Source organism: Palaemon carinicauda, chromosome 16, assembly GCF_036898095.1.
Source record: "Palaemon carinicauda isolate YSFRI2023 chromosome 16, ASM3689809v2, whole genome shotgun sequence".
NCBI classification, from domain to species: Eukaryota; Metazoa; Arthropoda; class Malacostraca; order Decapoda; family Palaemonidae; genus Palaemon; species Palaemon carinicauda.
Window position 1 is genome coordinate 71,209,624 of NC_090740.1, and position 23,993 is coordinate 71,233,616.

Sequence of the window (23,993 nt, forward strand, 5' to 3'; positions counted from 1 at the left end):
GTTATGAAAAATCTTATGCAACATGCATAAGGAACTAATTGAACGACGGTGCCAGAGATTAATATCTAGATCAGGAATAAGAAATTTAATAGACCGTAAGTTTCTGTCCAACAAATTAAGATGAGAATCAGCAGCTGAAGACCAGACAGGAGAACAATACTCAAAACAAGGTAGAATAAAAGAATTAAAACACTTCTTCAGAATAGATTGATCACCGAATATCTTAAAAGACTTTCTCAATAAGCCAATTTTTTGTGCAATTGAAGAAGACACAGACCTTATATGTTTCTCAAAAGTAAATTTGCTGTCGAGAATCACACCTAAAATTTTGAAAGAGTCATACAAATTTAAAGAAACATTATCAATACTGAGATCCGGATGTTGAGGAGCCACCGAACTTGACCTCCTTACAATCATACTTTGAGTTTTGTTAGGATTCAACTTCATACCCCATAACTTGCACCATGCACTAATTCTAGCTAAATCTCTATTAAGGGATTCACCAACCCCAAGTCTACATTCAGGGGATGGAATTGATGCAAAGAGAGTAGCATCATCTGCATATGCAACAAGCTTATTTTCTAGGCCAAACCACATGTCATGTGTATATAGTATGAAAAGTAATGGGCCAAGAACACTACCCTGTGGAACACCGGATATCACATTCCTATACTCACTATGGTGCCCATCAACAACTACTCTTTGAGATCTACTACTTAAAAAATCAATAATAATGCTAAGAAACGACCCACCCACTCCCAACTGTTTCAGTTTGAAAACAAGGGCCTCATGATTAACACGGTCAAAGGCAGCACTAAAATCAAGGCCAATCATACGAACTTCACGACCATAATCAAGGGATTTCTGTACTGCATTGGAGATTGTAAGAAGGGCATCACATGCTCCAAGGCCTTTACGAAAACCAAATTGCAAACTAGGGAATAGATGATTACCTTCAGCAAACCTATTAAGACGTTTTGCCAGAAGACGTTCAAAAACTTTAGATAATATGGGAGTTATGGAAATTGGGCGGTAATCAGTGGGACTTGAGCTACCACAAACACATTTACATAGAGGAGTAACATTACCAATTCTCCAACAAGTGCTAAAAGCTCCTCTTCTTGCTAACTTGCGCAAAATAACAGATAACTTTGGAGCTAAGAAATCTGCTGTCTTTATAAAAAACAAAGGAAAAATACCATTTGGGTCTACACCTCCATAAGCATCAAGGTCCATCAACAGAGCTTTAATCTCACAAGATCGAAAAGCTAAACTAGTTAGTTTAGCCTCAGGAAAACAGGAATGAGGAAGTTCAAGTTTTTCATTACTCTGTTTACTGTCAAAAACATCAGCCAAAAGGGTTGCCTTTTCCTTTGGACAGTGAGTGACTGAGCCATCTGGTTTAAGTAAAGGAGGAACTGTTGCATCTACACCAAAGAGTGCAGATTTAAGGGTAGACCACCATTTATGTTCCTGAGTTGAACCAGAGAGGGTTTCTTTTATGATTAAATTGTACTCCTTTTCAGTTGAGGCATAAACTCTCTGAGCAAAAGCTCGAAGCTGAGTATAGTTGTTCCAGGTCAAATCTGATCTGTTACCCTTCCAAAGGTGATAGGCCTCCTGCTTCTCCAAATAAGCACGTCTACAATCATCATTGAACCACGGTTTGTCCTTCATTCGGTACCTTAGCACACGAGAAGGGATACGCCTATCAATTATGTTGACTAGATTCTCATTCAAAGAGACAACAGGATCTACACTATTATATAATTGTGACCAATTCAAGCACAAAAGATCATGCAAAATCCCATTCCAGTCTGCTTGGGATTTCATATAAATTTTACAGGAATATGATATATCAGGGACAGGCTGCTCAGTCTTCACTAATAATGAAATCAAGGCATGATCAGAAGTCACGACTGGAGAATCAACCTTACTAGGTATAACGCCAGTGGAGTCAGTGTATACGAGGTCCAAGCAATTACCAGACCTGTGAGTAGCTTCATTTATGATTTGCTCACAGCCTGATTCAGAGGCAAAGTCTAAAGCTCTTAAGCCATGGCGATCGGTAGGAGAGATAGAACTTAACCACTCCCTATGGTGAGCATTAAAATCACCAACAAAGACAAAAGAAGCCTTTCTATCATCTTCCTGTATCTTAGCCATAATGGTAAGAAGACAATCGAAGATAGAATCATCCATGTCTGGATTCCGGTAGATCGAACACAAATAAAACTTGTTATGCCTGCCACAAACTTTTATTACCTGAATCTCATGACATCCACATTGATAGCAGGACTTATGAGAAGCAGGGTACTCGGACCTAATATACACTGCCATTCCCCTGGCCCTAGGAATGGTATCACGTTGCAGCATTATTGGCTTCTTAAAACCAGTTATAAGGAGCTCAGATGAGTGCCTCATATTAGAAACCAAAGTTTCTGAGCACAAAAGAATATCATACTGTCTGGACGCAACTGTAAGGTCTTGGATATTTGCATGAAGACCACGAATATTGCAATACAGAAGACGACATTGACGAAATCTAGGACGTACTGGTCCCAGATTTTGCTCAATGTCTCCAGACAGCATAAGAATTAATAGAAATAAAAAAGAGACATCATACTTAAAAACTAGATTAACAAGAATTATAACAAAAACAATATGTACAGAATAATAAAAAAAGTGATTGATGATACCCATAGACTATAGTAAAAAGTCGGAAAAACTGGTCAACATGGAGGAGCCGATACACCATGCAAGGCTAAATACCCTCCAGGATAGCCACTTCAACTGAAGGGAGGACAGTAAGGATGGTTTTGAGAAGAAAAAATCAGAAAAAGGAAAAGACAACCTCTTGATAAACCACCAGGCATCCATGGCCCTTCTATTAAGCCTGCCCAACACACCATTTCAAAAAAACAAGAGGAAGAAAAAAAAATAAGAAAGAATAGTGCGCCCGAGTGTACCCTCAAGCAAGAGAACTCTAACCCAAGACAGTGGAAGACCATGGTACAGAGGCTATGGCACTACCCAAGACTAGAGAACAATGGTTTAATTTTGGAGTGTCCATTTTTGCATTTGCAATAAAATCTTTCTACTATTCTCAAGCCATAACTCCTACCATTCTTAACTCAAACCTCTTTTAAATGTCCTCACTTTCTTTTCAGTGCAATTGTTTGCATTGTATATGACACTGTAGTACAAACTTTCTGTATGCATATCAAGCGTTTGCTTTCGTTGATGATGGGGTATCTATCTAACCAAGTCATCTTTCTATTTCACTAAAATTCCAGCTACTGTACTTATATTTTTACAGCCATTGCATTTCAAGCTTCAAATTCCAGTGTCTCAAAGGTAGCAGAAATTATTTACTTCAACTGGGACCTGCCCACCTACTACACATAATTCTTTATCATAGAGACTGAGGAGTGAAAATAGCATGCAAAATTTAAAAAAAAACGTTTTACACAATAAAAAGCTACCTCAATTCAATCACAAACAAGTTCTCATTTAAAATAAACCTTGAGTCATTCAGCATTTATAAAAAAAAGCATCAAATGAAGCATACTAAGATACTTAATCCAAGGGTAAAGATGAATTAATATATGAGTGTACTCTACCTTTACTTTTTGTGTTAACTGTCCATACACTATGAGTAGCATCATCTTCAGCAAATGTAATGTTTCCCAGGTGAAGTAATGCTGCTATAATCTGAAAGAAATTTAAAATCCTTTATATTTATTAGCATAACAACCCCATTGAAAAAATGACACTGAGTGCTCCCTATACCCTTTTACCAACTTCTAAATGCCATATTAGGAAAGGTAAAAAAATTTTAAGTCAACATCACAGATTTGTTATTACCAACAACATATAAATGCACAGTACTTCTTGTTACATAAGAAGAATCAGTGAATGTATATTTGGGGGAAAAAAGTGAATAAAACCATAGTTATGGTACTTCAAAACCTTACCCATGCAATTAAAAGCTACTACTTTATTATGTAAAATAAGATTACTTGCTTTTAAACAAGGATTGTTATTACAGTACTGGTATTTATATATGTCCTATGACCTTATCTTCAAAAGCAACATAACCTTGATCCTAACGACAAAGTTCACTGTAACTTATCACTGAAACAAATCAGTGCAGCAATTATCTTCACAAATAATACGACAAATTCGGAGATAATTTGTATTTTTCTCTAACTAATACAACCTTAAGCTATTTATGTGGATATACTGCTAGCGTAGCTGGAAGGCAGCCATTAGATTTTAAGTGCTAGGTGGCAACCCTCCCTAATCACTAACAGTGGGTAAGTCGGGGGTGGCTGGGGCTATCCAGCCACCTATATCTACTCACGGTTCAATGAACCACGTCACTTTTTGCTTGCAGGCAGGACTTACTGGGGGACAGGTGATGGCGGGAAAATTTATATAAATAGCTACAGGTATGTATTACTTAGGGAAAAATACAAATTATCTCCAAATTTGTCATTTATTTCCATAGTAACAAACCATCTGCTATTTATGTGGATGACTCACTCTTAGATGAGTGGTAAGTTCGACTACTGGCTTAGTCATTGACCCGGGTTTCCCTAGTACAGTATTAGACTGTAATCGAGGGAAACCTTGCACCTCGCATATCATACAATTGAGTATGATAGCGGCCTGAGCAATTAAAGTAGTTGTAAATGATATCATAAGAACATCTAGGTAAGAAGATGCTCCTGGTTAAAATAGGAACCCTACACATAAAATGACGTTTCCCAAGGCCTACCTCATAAGAGGCGTTAGGGACAGTGCACGAGTATAAGGAAAACATACTTGATTATACAAGGGATGTGGTTATTACCTGTAGAGGCTGAAGCAAGCTTTGGAAAGGTACCCATGGCACTGTTCCTCAAAGGAGCGGAAGATGATGAAAGTAAGAGAGCCAGGCATACTTTCACTCACCCCACTCTTACCCTGGGTAGCCAATGTTTCAACCTTCCTACTTGTCCAACAAGGAGCCCGAGGTATATTAAACCACTTATTGTGTCACCAACACAGGAGCGATAGAGAAAATGTATCAGGTCTTCTGTGGGTAACGTGTTGTAGGTAGGATGAGGTGAATATTAGACACGTATTCATCATACCAATGACACAGTTTGTGTCACAAAAAAGCAGATCGAAAGTGTTATGGACCACAGAAGCAATAGGGAAAACATATCAGGTCTTCTGTGGATCACGTCTTTAAGTAGGGTGAGGTGAAGAATAGACATTTTCACCCTACCAATGGCACGGTTTGAGTCACAAAAGAGCTGCTTGAAAATGTTATGGGACGGATTCTGCCCTAAAATGCACAGAGCTCTGGCTCATCTCTATGAGAAGAAGAGGAATTCTGTGACTGGTATAGGACCTGTGTCCCCGTCATGGATGAGATCCTTAAAACCTCCTTTGACCTTACTGGGATTAGCGAGGCGTGCTGAACCTAAGGAGCGAACTCCTTCATTATTTTCCTAAGGTATGGCCTCAATATAACCACTGGCATGAAAAAGAAAAAACAATGACGAGTATCTGAACCAATGTGCTATACCCTTGGGGCTAGGTAATCACCCTCCTCGAGGTCCTTAAGTAATTACCTGTGTTACAGCCTTGATACAAAGCGACAGGTTCCCAGTTGGAGGGCTTGAACCCGAGGTTTAAGCTGCCTAGAACCAAATAGGATGTTACTTGGTTTCTCGCCATGAGCAAGAGATGTTGAGGGAGACCCATATGGTACATCTCTCTTTTGGTCGAGTGTCACACTAGGAACGACCTGTCTTCGGGATCAGGGGAAGATCTGCAGTTTAGAGCTACCCATTCCGTCGAAGGCTATATTACCCCACTACGGGTAATTGGCTCAAACTCTATGGTGAGCAACGATTACACGTGTTGATCGATGGATGAGCAAAGGTCTTCCATTGCTTCAGCCGAGGAGCGTGATTTCCTTCATTAGCAATTTATGAGTGCATGACAAGAATAGCACTCTGAAGAAGAGGAAAGAAATAGACTTCACTCGACACTCACCACGGAGTATTTAGTCGTAAAGGAAGTCCATAATGGGATCTCCAGAGTCGTAAGCGTGCCACTGTATGTGACCTGTCTTTTCAGCAAGACAATGTCTTGCCGACGAGGCTAGACCGAAGCTCTAGTAGAGTCTCTTAATGTGACAAGTCCAACTATAAGTCTGCACAGAAGTGGGGAGAAACCATTTATTCCTGAGAAAATTGCTTGTGCAAAGGAATTGAACAGGAGACAGCAGTCCTTCTCCAGCAAAAGATCAATGCTTGACATTGATACTCATTCCTCTTCCCGAAGGAAGACCTCTATAACAGAGGCTGTAGGAGGAATACTCCTGCATTGAGGTTGGATTCCATAAAATCCAAATCTGTGGATAGAATAGCCAGAAAGGGAGACCACATGGGAGCAGGAAATGTTCTCCTGCGAACGGGAAACCAACGAATCACTGTCATTCCACTACTTTCTGGAAGGAATATGGTGCCTACTAGGGGATAGAGAGATGGTATCATTAGTGCTCTGATCTGATCATAGTCCTAAGGACATATGGTCCTGAATGTGGCCTCCTCCCCCTTTCTTTGATGCCTCTATACAAAGCGTCAAATCCGGAAGGATGAGGAGATCTACTCCTTGGGAGAGATTCTCGTAAGGCAGACTTTTAAACGAGGACCGTTACTTGCGCAGGTCTTGTAGAGGACCAAGGGAAGGACAATCCCTAGTGCTGAAGGACCTGGGACCCAGTCAGTTCTTCAGAGGTCGCACTCGACGGGACTGATGCGGCCTTGTTAGAACTGCGGAAGTTTCTACAGGGTAATGAGACAGTCTACAGATATCCGTATAAGATATGACCGTGTCATTCCCTCGATTACTTGAATTATAGATCAAGGTAAATGGAAGGAGATGTCTTGCAGGAGTTAAGAGACTTTACAATCAGTTAGTAGGCTGAGGTTTTCAAGACGAGAGCCGATCCTATATAGGAGGCTAACTGGTTAATTGCAGAACCTTCCCTCGCATGACAAGTTTTGAAGATTAAGCTCGTCTCACAAGGAGAGACTAAAAGTAGACTTCTAACCGACAAAGGCCGGCTGTATCACGGCGTCACCCGTCTTTCTATGAGATCGAATGTTCCAATCATGAGGAAGAGGGTTAGAGACTACCATTTCTTAAAGGAAAATGGAAGATACAAGGTAGTATCCTAGTAGCTAAAGTCTGGACTCTCTTTCCTTGATGAAAAGACATGAGCCAATTATTTCGAGCTCGTGGGAGGGGTTCTCTTATGAGAAAGGAATATATTCAATCCCAACTACTCCAGCCTAAGGGTGAGCTCCGGTTATGGGAGAAAGTCATCATCCAACATCATGAACAAGTCTGAGTTTCATGAAGTGTAGATAAAAGATGTTTTCCCGGAATGGAAGCAGATGGAGGTTAAATGTTTCTACTAAGGTCTGAGGGCATAAGGGCCAACGGAGATGGAGAGAACACAAATTTTGAATATCCTCTGTTATTTTTGTCAGGTACCCATCTAGGGCTGACTCAAATCATAGCAAGTAAATTGCTATGGCTGTCGATTAAACACCACTGAATTCTTTCCCTATGAGGGAGAGAATAATAGTAACCTAATGAGGTTGTGTCTCCTGCTAGAGGGGGAGAAACAGATTCAAAGAATCTGCCTCCCCTATCACATCCGTGATCCGATTTGCTTCAGGAGACTGTCTAACTAGCCTAGTTCCTATTCAAGCAAAATCGGCTCGTGAGCAGTCCCATAATAAACAGGACAACAGGAGAGAAGGTAACAACCAAAGCAGCCACCTGGTTCCTGAGCCAATTTGTTCAAAAACCTTCCAGTAATAAGAACGAAGTGTAAATGAAAAAGACGTACATTGAAGGGAGATAAATTCCCGTAAGTGTGCCAGATTCAATGCATAAATCTGGCTACCTTGAAGACAACCCCTCTGATTCTGCCGATGGCGAGAAAGTTTTGGGAACCCAAGAAGCCATGTTTGTGATACACGGACAAGAACCCAAAGAGAGGGTGGCACTGAGCCTTGCGCTAGCAAATTATCCCCGTCGCCAGATGACACCCACACAAGGAAAAATCTGTAATTCAATCAACTCTGCAGGGTCTACGTAGTGGAAGCCCAAGAATGAGAAGACACGATCTATGCCATCTAGGAGAGTGCAGCTCCCTCTCAGGAAGATGTCAAACTAGAAGCCTAGAATGGAGCAGACTTATAGTGATCACTAGACTCTGACTAGTGAACGTCAGGCAGCAAAATGGCACAGCGAATGGTGCTATTGATAAGCAACCGGGTTAGTTTACCTGTTGAAAAACGGCCATTGGCAGCTGACAAATTGGAGATCTGGAAAATCCCAGATCTACCGAATTGGTCAGGGTCGTTTCGCTCAAAACTGTGCTCATGACCATAAGAGCCTCGTTCTAGGTCTTGAAACGCCTTGTGTGAGCTCGTGAGTATCCTATTCAGGAGTGTGAGCGCCTCACAAAAGAGCGTTAGCATCTTGCACGAGAGCGAGTGTCTTTCTTCGAGCATGAGCGCCTCACACGAGAGCTTCTTGCTCATGAGTGCGAGCATCTCGCACAAGAGCATGAGCACCTCATACGAGAGTGCGAGCATCTCGCACAAGAGCATGAGCACCTCATACGAGAGCGTGAGTGTCTCGCAAAAGTGTGCAAGCCTCATGCCTGAGTCTTGCTCGAGAGCGTGAGCATCTTGCACGAAAGCAAGAGCATCTCCCTTGAGAGCTTGAACGTCTCGCACAAAACCGAGAGCCTCTCGCTCGAGAGCGTTTAGCACGAAAGCACATTTTACACAAAAGCACGAGAGTTTCACTCGTGAGCGTGAGTACAGTATTTAGTTCATGATTGTGAGCTTATGCCTCTTGATATGAGCTTTTAGTTCTTGATCAAGAGTATCTAACCTAGGGTACAGGCTTATAGCTTGTGATCGTGAGCATCTAGCTTGCTATCGCGAATGTCTTTATACAAGACGCTTGCGATCACGATCACAAGAGTCTTGCTCGTGACTGTGAGAGTGTAACTCCCGAACGAGTGTGTGAGCGAGAGCATTGTGACCGCGATCATGGTCACAAGCGCCTCGCTCGTGACAGCTAGCATGAGCGCGGCCGTGAGCGACTCTAGACATGATCACGAGTGTCAAGCTCGTGATCGCGGCCACGTGACGCTCCCGGTTGCAATAACAAGCATCAAGCTTTAGAATGTGACTCACGATCGTGAGCGTGATCGTGATCGTAAGCGTGAGTGCGATCGCGAGCATTGTGGAACAATTCAAGTAACAGATGGAAAAAACACACATTTTTTTATATCTTATACTTATATTTTTTATTAGAATGTTAGTTTTTTATAATTTGGTCCTTTTTTTTGCAGCATGCCCTACTACCTGTAGGGCTTGGAGATGGCAAATAGAATTGCAATCAAGTAGAGAAGCATTTTGCAGACATTCGACTGTTCTCATAGACAGAAACCCCAAGTGTGCAGGGATTTGACAAAAACTTGTGACTTAGCCTGGACAGTGGACAGCAGTATCAAATTTATAGCAAGCATATTATGTGTATCCTGTTAACCCAGAGAATTGTTGGAGTGATATGAACATTCCTCTACCTTATAAACACTCTGTGAACTTGGTACTGTATAGTGATCCAGTAATGAGTAGATTCTCAACAATGATGCAGTGAAACAATTTAGACATTTCTGAATGATGTTTATTGAACTGGTAATCATCAAGTTGGCCTAGTTTGCCACATAAATTGTGAATAGCATCCTTGATGTTAAAGAAATGACTTATACTGAATCTTTACTTTTGGTGTGTGTGTGACTTTGCAATCAAGAGGAGGGGCCTCCAAAAATCTAATATAAATGGTCTCAACTCTCATCCATTTTCATGGGCGTAGAATAACCCTGACATACTGTGTATCACTGAGGACTGTAAGCCTTTTTTTTTTTTTTTATCTTTCTGATGTAGAGGCGAGAATTTAGAGTCAGGTCCATGTGTAACCTTGTTTTATATTCCCTTAGATCTTGATGCAAGCATTCATTCCAATTATATTGGAATTTAGCCAAGAGATGTATAATATCTATACTTTAAGATTCACTGTGTATTTTCTAGATTGAATCATAAGAGGCTCTGCCTAGATATATCTAGGTTTCTGCTTCTGGTTGTTGGAGACCCGTACCGTCTCACTATTTTTTTCTAAAAATAAATATTTCTTATATTTTTGTAAACTTTTTTTCCCAGTATATCATGTGTCCCTTTCTCAGCCACTAATTTAGTCTTATTTTTCTTTGGTATCACTGTTTTTCCCTTTTTTATTTTTTCTCCACTAATGTTTAGAACTTACATAACCTGAAATTGGCTTACCTCTGAATAATAATATGCCACTACAGTTTTAGTTGGGACTCCTTGCCCAGTATAAACTCAAGGGGTGGTGCCCAATGTTCTGGTCTCTTGACCTGTTAACTAGATTTTCGGGTATTCCACCGTTTTACCCTTTTGTTTAGTGGACGTTGGAGTGTGGTTGGCATACGGACACTAGGCAGTTTCAGTGCTACCTCTGGCCACAGTTCGCAAACCATTACAGCGTCCCGTTAGTGATCACGAGTGTTTAGATCGCGATCGTGACCATAAGGCGCTCGTGATCACAGTCACAAGCGTCACACTCGCAGCCTCGAGAGTGTGTAACTCACGCTCGTGAGCGTGAGAGCAATCGAGAGCATCTTGCTCGCTATCATGTAAAGGTACTTAAGAGTTGAAGAGACTGGCATCACAATCATGGTCACGAGCATCTCGCTCCAGAACATGACCGTGTAATTCACAATCCCAAGTGTTGTAGAGAGTGACGTCATAATCACAGTCATGAGCATCTTGCTCGTGACAGTGAAACACACTCGTGAGCGTGAGCGTATTCTCGAGTGCCTCGCTCGGGTTCACGGGTGACTAGCTCGTAATCGTAAGCTTCCTCAAAGATAAAGAGACTAGACACACAAACGTGGTCACAAGCGTCTTCCTCGTGACCGAGAGTGTAACTCACGACCGTGAGAATGAGCGCAAACGTAAGCGTCTCGCTCGAGTGCGTGAGCGCGATCATGAGTGTCTCGCTCGTCAGCATGAGTGATCGAGAGCGTGTCGCTCTTCAGCGTGAGCGTCTCACTCGTGATCACTAGTGTCTAACTCGTGATCGTGAGCTCCTCAAAGGTTGAGGAAAGACTAGTCTCTCAATCGAGGTCACATGTGTCTCACTTACGATCGTGAGTGTGAGCACTAACTTGAGCGTCTGGCTCTCGATCACAAGGGTCTAGCTTGTGATCATGACATTGTAATGGTTTGCGGACTGTGGCCAGAGGTAGCACCCAAACTGCCTAGTGTCCAAATGCCGACCACAACCCAACGTTCACTACACAAAAAATATACAATGGTGGAATACCCAAAAACCCAGGTAACAGGTCAAGAGAATGGAGCACTGGGCACCACTCCTTGATTTATACTGGGCAAGGGGACCCAGCTAGAATCTTACTTCCTCTTTATCTTCCCTTGCCTTGGGCTTGCTGAATAAACGCGTAAGATGATCGTTGATTCATTTCTGAGAAGTTAGCAGAATTTATATATATAGCTCTATATTCTTTAGGTAAGATAGTTTCAAACTTGGGTAAAAAAAATGTCAGAACATTGGGTGAAAGAGAGAGAATTTTTTATACTAACAACAGGACACAGTGTGGGAGGAAAAAATTATGATAAATGACTTATTAGAAAGATTTAAAAAAAAACTGCTACTAAGAAAATAAAACAGTCGCTGAGAAGGGGAGCACATTGGTGTAAGGAACTAGAATGAAATGTTGTCTTCATAAAAACAAGCAAAAAATATTTATTTGTAAAGGAAAAACTGTTAGGATTACATTAACATTGTTTTGTCAATTCAAATAATCAATTAAAGGCAAAATTAGCATCCCTTCACACTCCAGCCTCACAAAAACAAGATAAAAAAATTTTTAATAAGAAAATATAAAACTGTGAGAATACTGTACAGTACTACAATAATTTTCCCTAAATCAATACTGTCCTTATCAATATCCAGTCTACCATTAGGCTGCAAAGTTACTTAAAATTATGAAATTCTGAACACTATGGCTGCATACGATGCCGTACAGGTCTCTGCGGGTCCACAATAACAATGTCTAGAAAATCTTCAATTGTAAACCTGCACTGTGATAAGGTTTCGTGTCATCGAAACTTTTCTGATCAACACCAGTAGTGCCTAAATCTCTCATTCTTGGAAGAGGTTTTGATAATTCTGGAACAATTCAGACTAAACTCAAACAGTCACTCTCCTCCTAACATCTGAATTCACTTCCTGGGCCTATGACCAGATATGCCATTTAATAGCTCCTGTGAACTATTAATGTTTATGTCACCCCTCAAAACATTTCTCCAAAACTCCACCTAGGTCACTGGTCCCTTTCAAAAAACACCGACGTCAATTACTAGTCTGGGAAGTGACTCCATCCAACTTATAAATAGGCTAAGCTTAATGGTTGTTCGGGTCGAACTAGGTTGACCTGTGTTGACCTGCCAGGCGCCACCCTTGCAACCATCATCAAGCAGCAATCAAGCTGAACAAACTGCAGCCCAAGCCGATTTTACCATGCCCAACGGTATATCCAACCATACAACCATCATTCTTCGTTGACAAAACAGAGGACTGGAACATTAGGGACCTTCTATCACATACGAGCACCTTGTTTACAACTCCAGTGTTACCATATGGGCCAGTCTAAAATTCCCTTCTGAGTGAAGGGGGCTGCTGTCTGTACCTAGAAAGGAATAATAACAGATTAAGGCGTGGGGCAAACATGCGCATATAGGTTGTGTAAACACTCTCCTACAGAATGGGAATATCTTACACCTGGAGGCGAACCTCCGAGCAGCACTCTGTTTCCCTTCATCGAGTTCTATCTCAAAGGAAGGTTAACATAAAATGTTGCTGGAGACGAGTCTTGCCCCTGCGATCGTTAAGGAGAAGGAAAGTCCGTCAATACGGCGATTGTTCAGCAAGCCGTGGGTTGACGATCGTCCTTGATCTTGCACTCTTCAACAGGCAGAAGCTGCATATGCGCTGAAACATTCCCTGTAGAGAGAGAAAGAGAAAGAACAATTGTTGAATGTTGGGAGACGACAAGATCGGCAGAAGGTGAGAAGACTCGTCGTCAGAAAAAATCGAAGGAGGGGCGAGCGGGAGTAGACCTAGTCGACAGCTAAGACGTCAGCCGCAGCCACAGCCACCGACTTCGCACCCGATGTCATCATGAAGCGCCGAGGAAAAACAAAAGGAGGATTAAAAGTTCCTTCCTTCCAAGGAGGAAGAATAAACCCAAAACGCAAACGGGAAAGGTAACCCCCAAGAGGAGTCGTCAGCGTAGAGGAATCCTTCCGATAACTCACAGAATGAACATCGACATCTAAAACCGCCACATTATCCTGTAATGGAGCGAGGCATAAAAACACAAGTCATATCTGTAAAAAAAGAATGAGTGTAAAGCAATAGGGGTAAATGGCTAAGCCTTGAAGGGAGAGAGAGAGGAGACGTCCACTCTCTTACCAGCCAAAAGTAAAAAGTGACATGGTTCATTGAACCGTGAGTAGATATAGGTGGCTGGGTAGCCCCCAGCCACCCCTTACCTACTCACTGTTAGTGGTTAGGTAGGGTTACCACCGCACAATTAAATCTAATGGCTGCCTTCCAACTACGCTAGAAGTATATCCACATAAATAGCGGAAGGTTTGTTAGTAAGGGAGAAAAATAAGAATAGAAAAAGAAAACTTACCTTAAATATTTGCATCTGATGATCTATTGAAAACTTCAAATGTTGAAATGCCAAAAGGGTGTTTTCAAAATTATTCAAGTCATTTTGTGTTACATCTCCTGGTGCAATAACAAAGGTATCCCTCTCATTTATTAGCAGACCTTCAACCTTCTTGGTCTTCATAACTGCTAACAGCTGTAAGTAACAAAAATTGAGTTATTAAACTTAGGGCATAGCAATAAGATGGAAAATAAACACAAAAGGAAGATGAGCAAGATGAACAATTATTATACTGTAATGACTTAGTATAAATAACATTCTATAAACTATATATACAATGACACGAGAAAGGGTCATCCTCCAAAAGAAGTGATGCTTTAATATTATCCACCATCAGAAAAATTCTTTAGGGAAATCATAGATGCACTATTTGAAAACAATAAAGATCCTCAGTAAACATGAACAGATGACATGACATGATTACCTAAATAAAGAAAATTTGACATACTGTATTACCTCATCTATATTCTGCATTATAAATTATATGACCCAATCATATAAGGTTAGATCTACATACCGTCCTTATTAAAATGGGTTTCCTTTAATTTTTGGGCACTTTACTGTGTGTTTGTAAAAGGTTTAAGACCTTGAAATTGAAACATAGTGTGGCATCTGATTTAGGAGTAAATCAATTTGCTAAAGTGAATAATTTAGTTCTATATTTAATTAACATAGTATAAGTTTTCAATGTATTATGATAATTCATCTGTACACATCACTACAGTGATACCTCGGTATTAGACCATAATCCGTTCGGGATCAGTGTTCGACCACCGATTTGTTCGAGTACCGAAACCTTTTTTCCCATAAGAAATAATGGTATTTATTTTTATACGTTCCTACACATTCCAAAATGCCCAAAATATTATTAAAATGTGTACCTAAACAACAATAATTATTTAAATGTGTACAAAATTGGTCGGAAAACTATATAAAACAGTTTTAAACTGTATCTTTGAGCAGCGGTTCGATGGCATACAGGAATGGATGTGGAAAGGATGGAAGGGGGAGGTTACTGCTTGGAAGTGGCTAGGTAGTTCTCCTTCAGGGGTTTTTTCTCTCTCCAGTAAAAGGTTGGGCAAATCTCCTTCAGGGGTTCTTTCTCTTCTGTCTCTCTTCTTTGGAGGGGAATCAGGCTGGGATGTAGCAGCTCTCTTTTCTTTTATGAAAAACAGGTCAATTGTAGGCTGCTTCTTTCTCTTCTGCACTATTCTTCTGAAGTGAGACATAACATTATCATTAAAGATGTTCACTGCCCGGTTTGCTACTGCTGTTTCTGGGTGATATTTTTCCACAAAATCCTGCAACTCTCCCCACTTCGAACACGTCATTTATCACTAAACTCGGAACCTCCTCTCTTACATCCTCATTTTCTGAGGATTCCAGCTCCCCAATCAAATCCTGCTGCTGTTGTTGTTGCAGGTGCAACAATTCTTCAACGGTCAACTCAGTAGAGTGGCTATCAACAAGTTCAGCAATGTCTTCCCTGTTGACCTCAAGCCCCATACTCCTGCCCATGCCAACAATTTCATCAACGACAACAATGTCCTCAGAAATAACAGTAGCAGTGTTTGAACCAGCCTCTGATTGGAAACCCTCAAATTCCCTCTCTGTTACACGATGGCCACAGCTTTCACCAGGCAGAGTTCAATGTCCTATAGGTCACACCATGCCAAGCTTGGTCAATCATGTTCCCACAGTTGAGGATGCTGAATTGATCCTTCCAGAATTCCTTTAAGGTCAATTGTGTATCACTAGTCACCTCAAAACACTTTCGGAAAAGGGCCTTGGTATACAGTTTTTTAAAGTTTGAAATGACCTGTTGGTCCATGGGCTGGAGTATGGGAGTATTATTGGGGGCCAGGAATTTAATCTTGATAAAACTGTACTCTTCTTTTAAGTCTTCCTCTAGACCTGGAGGGTATGCAGAAGCAATGTCCATCACCAGAAGACAGTCCAAGGGCAAGTTCTTTTCAGTCAGGTATGCCTTAACCTGGGGGGCAAACACTTCGTTGATCCACTCACTAAAGAATTATCTTGTGACCCAAGATTTAGTGTTAGCGCGCCACATAACTGACAGTGCAATTTTCAAGATATTGTTTCTTTTGAAGACCCGGGGGTTGTCCGAATGGTACACTAACAAGGGTTTAATCTTGCAATCGCCACTAGCATTGACGCACAGCAGCAACGTCAGTCTATCTTTCATTGGCTTGTGACCTGGCATCTTTGTCTTGTCCTTGGTAATGTAGGTATTGGCCGGCATTTTCTTCCAAAATAACCCCGTCTCATCGCAATTGAAGACTTGCTGCGGGATAAAATTTTGTTCCTTAATGTATCGGTCGAATTCGCCAACGTATTTTTCAGCCGCCGCCTGATCCGAACTGGCTGCCTCCTTATACCTAGTCACGCAGTGAATACCAGTTCTGGTCCGGAATTTCTCGAACCAGCCCCTGCTTGCTTTAAAAGTAAATGATGAATCACTTTCACTAGTACTCGCAGAAGCTTCACTTATACTTTCCCCGGTCAACTGCTTTTCTTTAATAAATATAAGGAGCAACTTTTCCATTTCCTCAATTACTTGTGGCCTTTACTTGCTAATTGTTGTCACTCCCTGTGCAACATTAGCTTTCTTTATCACTTCCTTATTTTTCAAAAAGGTCGAAATAGCCGACTTCGTCATGCCATACTGTAAGGCTAGATCAGACACTCGTACACCATTCTCATATTTCGCAATAATTTCCTTCTTCAACTCGAACGTTGTTCTCACTGTTTTCCTCTTATCCTTCCCCTTATCACTAACTTTCTTGGGGCCCATTATTATCAGCAAAAAAAAATGGCAATAAAACGCACTAAATCACAATAAATTCTCAAAACGTGTCGTCGGACTGACGATTTCTCTTGAAATGATGCTACCCGACCAGGCGAGAGTAACCGAGATGGCCGCTCATCTCACTCAGCCACGCGTTCAGCTGTGTTCGAGTTCCGATTTTTTGTTCGAACACCCAGCAAAAATTACTCAAATTTTTTGGTCAAACACCCATTTGTGTGAATTTAGAGTCATTCGACTACCTAAGTATCACTGTATTTGTTTGTGTCTCATAATTTGGATTTATGAATTAGAGCTACTGTATATAGCTCAGTGCAGGGACTGTGAGGCCATTTGCTGACCAATTCCATTTAGGGTAAAACAGTTGTTCTATTAGGTAAAAGTTAGAAGCTGCTGCGTGCCAAGATGGAAGCAAGAACGAGGGTGTAAAAAAAGGGTGTAAAGCAACTGTAGCTAGGAGGCAAAGGATGTTGCTAAGACCCTTAAGTAAACTGCAAAAAAACACTCACTGAACCAACCATCCAGCGGGGTGTCTTAAAATAATCTTATCTGCCATTTCAAGTGGTTGGCAAATTATATGTTAATGTACGAGCGGTTGTAATTTACAGTAGAGTATTTTGTTTTTATTATTATTACTACTAGCTAAGCTACAACACTAGTTGGAAAAACAAGATGCTATAAGCCCAAGTACTCCCACAAAGAAAATTAGCCTGGTGAGAAAATTAAATATAGAAATAAATAAACAAAAAAGAGAAGTAATGAACAATTAAAATAAAACACTTTAAGAACAGTAACAACATTAAAATAGATCTTTCATACGTAAACTATAAAGACTTATGTCAGTCTGTTCAACATAAAAACATTCTTAGAAAGTTTGAACAATAGAAGTTCCACCAATTCAACTACCTGATTAGGAAGATTAATCCACAACTAGCTCACAACTGGAACAAAATATTTAGAATTCTGTGTGGTATTGAGCCTTATGATGGAGAAGGCATGACTATTAGAATTGACTGCATACCTTGTATTATAAACTGGATGGTACTGTCCAAGAAGATCTGAATGCAAAGGATGGTCAGAATTATGAAAAATCTTATGCAACATGCATAGCAAACTAACTGAACGACAGGGCTAGAGACTAATAACCAGCATAACGACTGAATGAACGACAGTGCCAGAGAGTAATATCTTGATCATAAATAATAAATTTAATACTATTATTATGATTATTACTAGCTAAGCTACAACCTTAGTTAGAAAAGAAGGATGCTTTAAGCTCTAAGGCTCCAACATTGAAAAATAGCCCAATGAAGAAAGGAAATAAGGAAATGAACAAACTATAAGATAAGTAATGAACAATTAAAATAAAATTTAAAAACTAATAAAATCCAAATAAATCTTTCATCTATAAACTATAAAAACTTAAATATATCAGAGGAAGAGAAATAAGATAGAATAGTGTGCCTGAGTGTACCCTCAAGCAAGAGAACTCTACCCCAATATAGTGGAAGACATTAGTATGAAGGCTATGGCACTACCCAAGACTAGAGAACAATGGTTTGATTTCGGAGTGTCCTTCTTCTAGCACAGCTTCTTACCATAGCTAAAGAGTCTCTTCTACCCTTACCAAGAGGAAAACAGTCAATGAACAATTACAATCCAGTAGTTGAACCTTTTGAACAAAGAAGAATTGTGTGGTAATCTCAGTGTAGTCAGGTGAGTAAGGAAGAGGAGGATGTTAAAAGAATAGACCAGACTATTCAGTGTATGCCTAGGCAAAGGAAAAATTAGTCATTACCATAGTGAGGGATCAAATTTAGTACTGTCTGGCCAGTCAAAGAACCCACTAACTCTAGCGGTAGTAGTATCTCGCTAAGGCTGGTGCCCTGGCCAACCTATCTATCTATCAAGGAATTTCCCCAAATTTTGGGGCTAACAACATAAAAAAAAGAGGGAGAGAGAGAACAAAAGGGGACTTTTCACCTCTTCACTCCTCCCAGTCTGACGAGGGATTCAGCCGAGTTTGGTTAGTACTGCTCGAGTGCCACAGCCCACCCTCCCCGTTATCCACCACAAATGACGCTACGTGCCGAATCCTCTACTGCTGCTACCTCAGTGGTCACCAAAGCCACTGGAAGAAGCAGCAGGGCCTATCGGAATGTCGTCACAATCGCTCACCATTCATTCCTATTTCTAACTCGCTCTCTTGCCACTCTCACATCTATCCTCCTATAACCTAAGAGCTTTGCTCACTTCATGCATTCACCCATACCTGGGCCATCCTCTTGCACTTCTCCCATCAGCTCTTGCATTCATCACTTTCTTCAGCAGAAGGTCATTTTCCATTTTCTCTACATGGCCAAACCACCTCACCACATTGAGATCACTTCTTGCTGTTAATTCATTTCTTACACCTGTTTTCACCCTTGCTACTTCGTTTCTAACCTTATCTAATCGAGATACACCAGCCATACTCCTCAGACATTTCATCTCGAACACATTCAATTTCTGTCCCTCCGTCATTTTCATTCCCCACAACTCCAATCCATTCATCACAGTTGGTACAATCACTTTCTCATACAGAACTCTCTTTACATTCCTTCCTAACCCTCTACAGTATTCTTCACCACTTCCTTCACTGCACAAAATGCTTTACATCCTTCATTCACTCTCTGACGTACATCTGCTTCCACTCCACCATTTGCAGCAACAATAGACTCCAAGTACTTAAACTGATCTACATCCTTGAATAACTCTCCATTTAATCTAGCACCATCCTCCCTTCATGTGCATCTCAAAACCTTAAGCTTTCTCTTACTTTACATTAACTCTCAATTTCCTTCTCCCACACACCCTCCCAAACTGTCACTAGTCAACCCAGCTTCTTCTCTGAGTCTTCAATCAGTACAGCATCATCCAGACACAACACCAGATTCACCTCTTACTCATAATCATTTTCATCTATCAGTTTCAATCCTCAACCGGGCACTCAAGCATTCACTTCTCTCACATCTTCACCAACAAACAAATTGAACAACCATGCCAATATCACACATCCCTATCTCAGTCCCACTTTCATGGTAAACGACTCACTTACTTCATTTCCTATCCTAACACGTGCTTTACTGCCTATGAATAAATTCATTTCTTGCAAAAACCTTCCACCAATTCCCTATAACCTCATCACATTCCACATCGCTTCCCTATCAACTCTATCATAAGCTTTCTCTAGATCCATAAATGCAACATATACCTTACCTTTTGCAAAATATTTCTCGTACATCTGCTTAACTGTAAAAATCTGACTCATACATTCCCTACCTCTTCTAAAACCACCCTGCACTTTTATGATTGCATCCTCTGTTTTATCCTTAATCCTATTAATTAGCAGTCTACCATACACTTTTCCAACCACACTCAACAAACTAATATCCCTTAAGTTACAGCACTCTTGCACATCTCCCTAACCTTTGTATAGCAGAACAATACACACACACACCCAGTCCGCTGTTACCATTGACAACATAAAACATATATTAAACAAATGCATCAACCACTCAAATACGGTCACACCCCCTTTCTTTAACATCTCAGCCCTCACACCATCCACATCAGGTGCTTTTCCTACTCTTGTTTCATGTAGTGCTCTCTTGACATCCTCTCTTGTAATCTCTTTCTCATTCTCATCTCCCATCACTGGTGCCTCAACACCTACAACAGCAATTATATCTGCCTCCTTATTATGCCCTCAACATTCAGCAACCTTTCAAAATATTCAGCCCACCTTTTCCTTGCCTCCTCTCTTTTCCCTTTTCGGGTTGCAGTAGGAAAAGATACATTTATCCAGGACCGAAGAGGAACCGGGTTTGGGACACTTGTCTGGTTTGCTGCGCCCCTTGACTGCGCCTCGGACTCCAGCCTTGGTCATCATGATGCTCTCCTTCCATTCCATCATCATCTTTTATAACATTACCACTTTCGCATCCTTATCCCATTTACGGGCTGCCATTAGTACAAGAGGTCGTGGCTTGCACACTTTGTGTAATTGCTGCTCTAATACTTACCTACCTCTTTGCCTCCTCTCCTTTCAACAACCTTCCATTTTCATCTTCCACTGTCACTTCAGTCATCGATTCACCATTTCTTACTCTCTTCATTTCTTTCCAAAACTTCTTTTTATTCTCTTCATACGAACAATACAAACCCTGACCATACCTCCAGTCCGCCGTCCTCTTTGCCTGAACTAACTTACATTTTACTTCCACATTTTTCTCCATATCTTCCATACTTCTCTACAATATTACTCTGCAGCCTTTCTTCAAATACCTTCTTTTTCTCTTCCACTTTCATCTTCACTCCACCATTCCACCATTCACTACCCTTCCTTATGTTGCCTCCCACAATCCTCTTGCCACACACATCACTTGTGGTCCTAACAAAATTTTCTTTTACTAACTTCCACTCCTCCGCCAAATCACCAGATTCTCTTCCTTTCACCCTGTCATATGCCATTTCCAACCTTTTTTGATACTCACTTTTTACCTCTGTGTTTTTTTTCTTTTTCCAGCTCTTCAACCTTCACTGCCTCCCTTTTACATCGCCCCCCCCCCTTTTTTTTTTTGATATACCTAATTTTCCTTCAACCAAAAACTAATAAGACATAACGTTTGCCATACCCCCTAAACATGTGCACATCGTTCAATCTTCCATAAATCCTTCTTGTAATCAACAGATAATCCTTTAATACCCTTTCTACCACTCTTCCATTTGCCACTCTTACCCATATATATCTATTAGTATCTCACTTTTTGAAAAAAAAATACTACTTATCACCAGCTCTTGTTCAACAAAGATATCAACCAGTCTCTCACCACTCTCATTTTCACCTGGTACCCCATACTCCCCAATGACAACTTTGACCTCTCCAGCACCCACTCTGACATTCAAGTCACCCATTACAACTACATACAGTGATACCTCTGGATACGAAAGTTTCTGCTTACGAAAAATTCAGGATACGAAAAGCGATACAAAGATTTTTATGCCCCAGTATACGAAAAAATGTTCAGGATACGAAAAGCTTACGAGATCCCAACTCGTCGCCGAGAGTACAGTACTTTTTTTTCCAGGGTATCAACCCTTAATTTAGGTGTACTGTACAGGTAACAATACACCTTCACTGATCCAAATGCTTTACATACAGTACCGTAACTTTTATACAGTAGTAAAGAAAATGGACCGTTTTCTTAGGGCTTGGAGGGGATAACTAGGCTATAACTACATTATTGAATAATCTCAATCTCATGGTGGTTTCTGGAATAGATTAGGCTGTTTTTAACGGTTGGGTTAATTATTGAATGATAGAAATGGCTGCATTGCATGTTTATTACTACAGTTTAGCGTGTTTATGAAAGAAAAGGTGACTTTTTGTAAGGCTTGGAACGAATTAGGCTATTTACATGTAAAACACGACTCAGGATACGAAAAAATCAGGATACGAAACCGTATCCTGAACGGATTACTTTCGTATCCTGAGGCATCACTGTACATTCCTTCTACCCAGTCCTTCTACAAACCAAGTTAATTCATTCCACTATTCTTCACTAATCTCACAACCTGGTCCAAATGCACTTACAAAAGCCCAATATTCCCACCCAACCTAATCCTTACCCACATTAACCTAGATGATACCTCCTTCCACTACACTATTTTATCTGCCATCCATTCACTCAGAAATACCGCCAAACCCTCTCTTGTTCTTCCCCTTTCAATCTCGGACACCCTACTTGTCACATCACCCTTCCTTTTCAACTTTGTCTCACACAAGGCCAATACATCCATCCTTCGATTCCAAAACATACTTAGAATCTCACATCTTTTACTCTTTATCGTACTACTGTTCATCCACACACATTCAGACACCCCAAAACTAGAATACGGGGAGCTCTTTATCATCTCACAGGAGAGGGGATTTCTAGTCTCCTCGTCCTGTCCCTTTTAGTTGCCTTTTATGATACGTAGGAATAACGGAGCTATTTTAATTGTTATGTCCCTGCAGCCACAGGGAGCATATTAACCTACTACCCATAAAAGACCGTTAGTTCATGCCAAACCATTTAAGATGAGATTCAACAGCTGAAGACCAGATAGCAGAGCAATACTCAAAAAAAGACAGAATGAAAGAATTAAAACACCTCTTTAGAATAGATTTATCCCAAAAAAATCTTAAAGGCTTTCTCAATAAGCCAATATCTTAAGCAAATAAAGAAGAGACAGTTAACTAAACTTTATCATCAGTTGTTAGTCACAACAGCTACCAGCAGATGGAACACACAGAAAAATGCTTCCCACCACGAATGTTCCTTTCACTATCTTCTCACATTCCTATCTGCATGTAAAAAAGCTGATAAAAGTGATAAGGTGGTGAAAGCTAATGACAATTAGTCTCGACTTACAACCTAGTCTGAAGTTCAGATTGGAATGTAATAAAATAGTTTTGTTTTAAAATTTCCACATTTATTACTTTGTGATTCTTTCCTTCTCTTTGCATTTTAATACACTATCTTTTATGTAATTTTTAACTTTGTTCTTATGTTCAATATCGATTCTAAACTTTTTCTTTTCCCTTTTTTTCCTCTTAATTAATATCTTTACCTGAGCATTCCTAATGTTATACCACACACAAGCACACACGTATAACCAACCTGGTAAAATATGTGAAAGTTACGTTCCTTATCGGGCTGACACGTAATTCTCGTCTTTTCTAATAGGTAAGTGTCAATTTCGGCTCCTCTTAGCTGCCGACCACCATACTGCAGACGAATGAGCTTCCCAAATCTAAAAGGGAATTTAGGTATAACTTAATTACTTACATAAATAAAAGTCACACAAAGAGAAAAGTTATCATATTTATAGCAACTAACATTAAAAAACATCATGATGTGCCTATAAGTTATCTAGAGGATGACTAGTCCATGAATAATATATTTTTTACTAAAAAAAAAAAGGTAAAGTTTTAGATTCAACCAAATTGGGAAATGTATTATATTAATATATTTTCCTAGTAAAGCACGTGATAACAAAAAACTTTCTCTCAATACATTATTGACGCTGATGTCTACTTACAGAGATAATTATTTCAGTTATTGTAGGTCTGCATTTTATTTCTAAGTGTTCTGTATACCTTTACGCTGCCAGGGGACCTAGCTCTTGTTCGGTTGTATGTCTGTT

At 40.4% G+C, this 23,993-nt stretch overlaps 1 protein-coding gene across 1 annotated transcript in view; it reads right to left on the reverse strand.

Annotated features, from left to right (window-relative positions):
* LOC137655767 (unconventional myosin-XIX-like) overlaps window positions 1-23,993 on the reverse strand; it is a 291,069-nt gene that overhangs the window by 187,318 nt on the left and 79,758 nt on the right. Inside the window, exons 6-8 of the mRNA XM_068389896.1 lie at window positions 23,468-23,600; window positions 13,898-14,071; window positions 3,624-3,714 (exon numbers count right to left, since the gene is read on the reverse strand). Of these exons, the coding sequence (XP_068245997.1) occupies window positions 3,624-3,714; window positions 13,898-14,071; window positions 23,468-23,600 (398 nt within the window). The remainder of the gene's footprint in view (window positions 1-3,623; window positions 3,715-13,897; window positions 14,072-23,467; window positions 23,601-23,993) is intronic.